Source organism: Charadrius vociferus, unplaced genomic scaffold (assembly GCF_000708025.1).
Source record: "Charadrius vociferus isolate BGI_N301 unplaced genomic scaffold, ASM70802v2 scaffold214, whole genome shotgun sequence".
NCBI classification, from domain to species: Eukaryota; Metazoa; Chordata; class Aves; order Charadriiformes; family Charadriidae; genus Charadrius; species Charadrius vociferus.
Window position 1 is genome coordinate 517091 of NW_009647955.1, and position 1251 is coordinate 518341.

The window sequence follows — 1251 nt, forward strand, 5'->3', positions numbered from 1 at the left end:
CTCACCAGCCCTGGCACCCCCAGTCCGTTTCATACCGGGGCCCTGCGTCCTCCCGAGGCCCCCCGCGGCCCGCCCCCCCCATGTCCGGGAGCCCCTGTGCTCACCCTGAGCCCCCCAGTTCAGAGCCCCAGTGTCCTCCCTTTGCCCTCCCAGTACTCCCCCCATCCTCCCAGTCTGATGTCCCAGTGCTCTCCCTGAGCTCCCCCAGTCCGGGTCCCCAGTGTCCTCCCAGTGCCCTCTCCTGAGCCTCCCTGTCTGGAGTCCCAGTGCTCCCCTTCAGTGGTCACCCCAGTGCCCCCAGTCTAGGACCCCAGTGCCCTCTCCTGACCTCCCCCGAGTCTGGAGTCCCAGTGCCCCCCCTGTTCGCCCCCAGGCTGGGGTCCCAGTTCTGTGTGTCCTCTCCTGACCCCTCCAGTCTGAGGCCTGAGGCTGCAGGGCTCCTGCTGTACCCTCAAGATCAGAACCCAGTTAGGGACTTCGGTGTCCCCAGTAAGGGACCCAAGTCTGAAGCCCTTGTGTCCCTGGGGCAGAACCCCTGTGCCTTCCCAGTGCCTTCCCTAAGCGAGATCCCTCGTGTCCCTCCATTTCCCAGTGCCAGGACCCCACTGCTCCCCAGACATCTCACAGTGCTGGGCTCCAGCACTCCAGTACAGCACCCCAATTGTCTGCCAGATCCCGCATGGTGTCCCAAGGGCAGGTCCCCCATCAGGCACCCAGCTGCCCCCCAGCTCTGGGCTGTTCAGAGGGCACAGTTTGGGTCCCAGTCTGCTCCCAGTTTGGGTTATGAGTCTGTTACTGAGCAGCCTGGGAGAACTAGAGGGGCAGGCTGGGCATGGACCGGGAGAGGTGGCAGCCCTTTGGGGGACCCTGGGCGGGGGGGAGATGCCCCAGCCTGGCCCGGGGCAGGCAGAGGCCCAGGGCAGGCAGTGCCTGCCCGGGTCCGGGAACAGGGAAAGCTTTTCCTCTTTCACTTTCCGCCCACGGAAAGTCCAGGGCGGGAGTTGGCTGTGTGCCCGGGGGGCCCAGCAGGCCCCAGGAGGACGTTGAGCCCCTTCCCCTGCCCGAAGGACCTCCCTGAACTGTGGGCTGGGGGGCACAGCTCTCCCCTGCCATCACTCACCCCCTTCACATCCTTCCCACCCCCCCTGCCTGGGGTCCTCGACCAGGCTCTGACCCCCCACCCCCTACCCCATAGCGGCCACTGGGGTCCCCCCACCTGCCCCGGTCCCCCCACCCGGGGGGTGTGTTTCC

At 67.1% G+C, this 1251-nt stretch overlaps 2 protein-coding genes across 2 annotated transcripts in view; one reads left to right on the top strand and one right to left on the bottom strand.

Annotated features, from left to right (window-relative positions):
* Positions 1-82, bottom strand: part of PRSS56 (protease, serine, 56) — a 10904-nt gene extending 10822 nt beyond the window's left edge. The window contains exon 1 of the mRNA XM_009883398.1: positions 47-82. Coding sequence (XP_009881700.1) covers positions 47-82 — 36 coding nt within the window. The remainder of the gene's footprint in view (positions 1-46) is intronic.
* Positions 81-1251, top strand: part of LOC104285006 (vegetative cell wall protein gp1-like) — a 1723-nt gene continuing 552 nt past the window's right edge. The window contains 1 exon segment of the mRNA XM_009883399.1: positions 81-489. Within this exon segment, the coding sequence (XP_009881701.1) occupies positions 81-489 (409 nt within the window).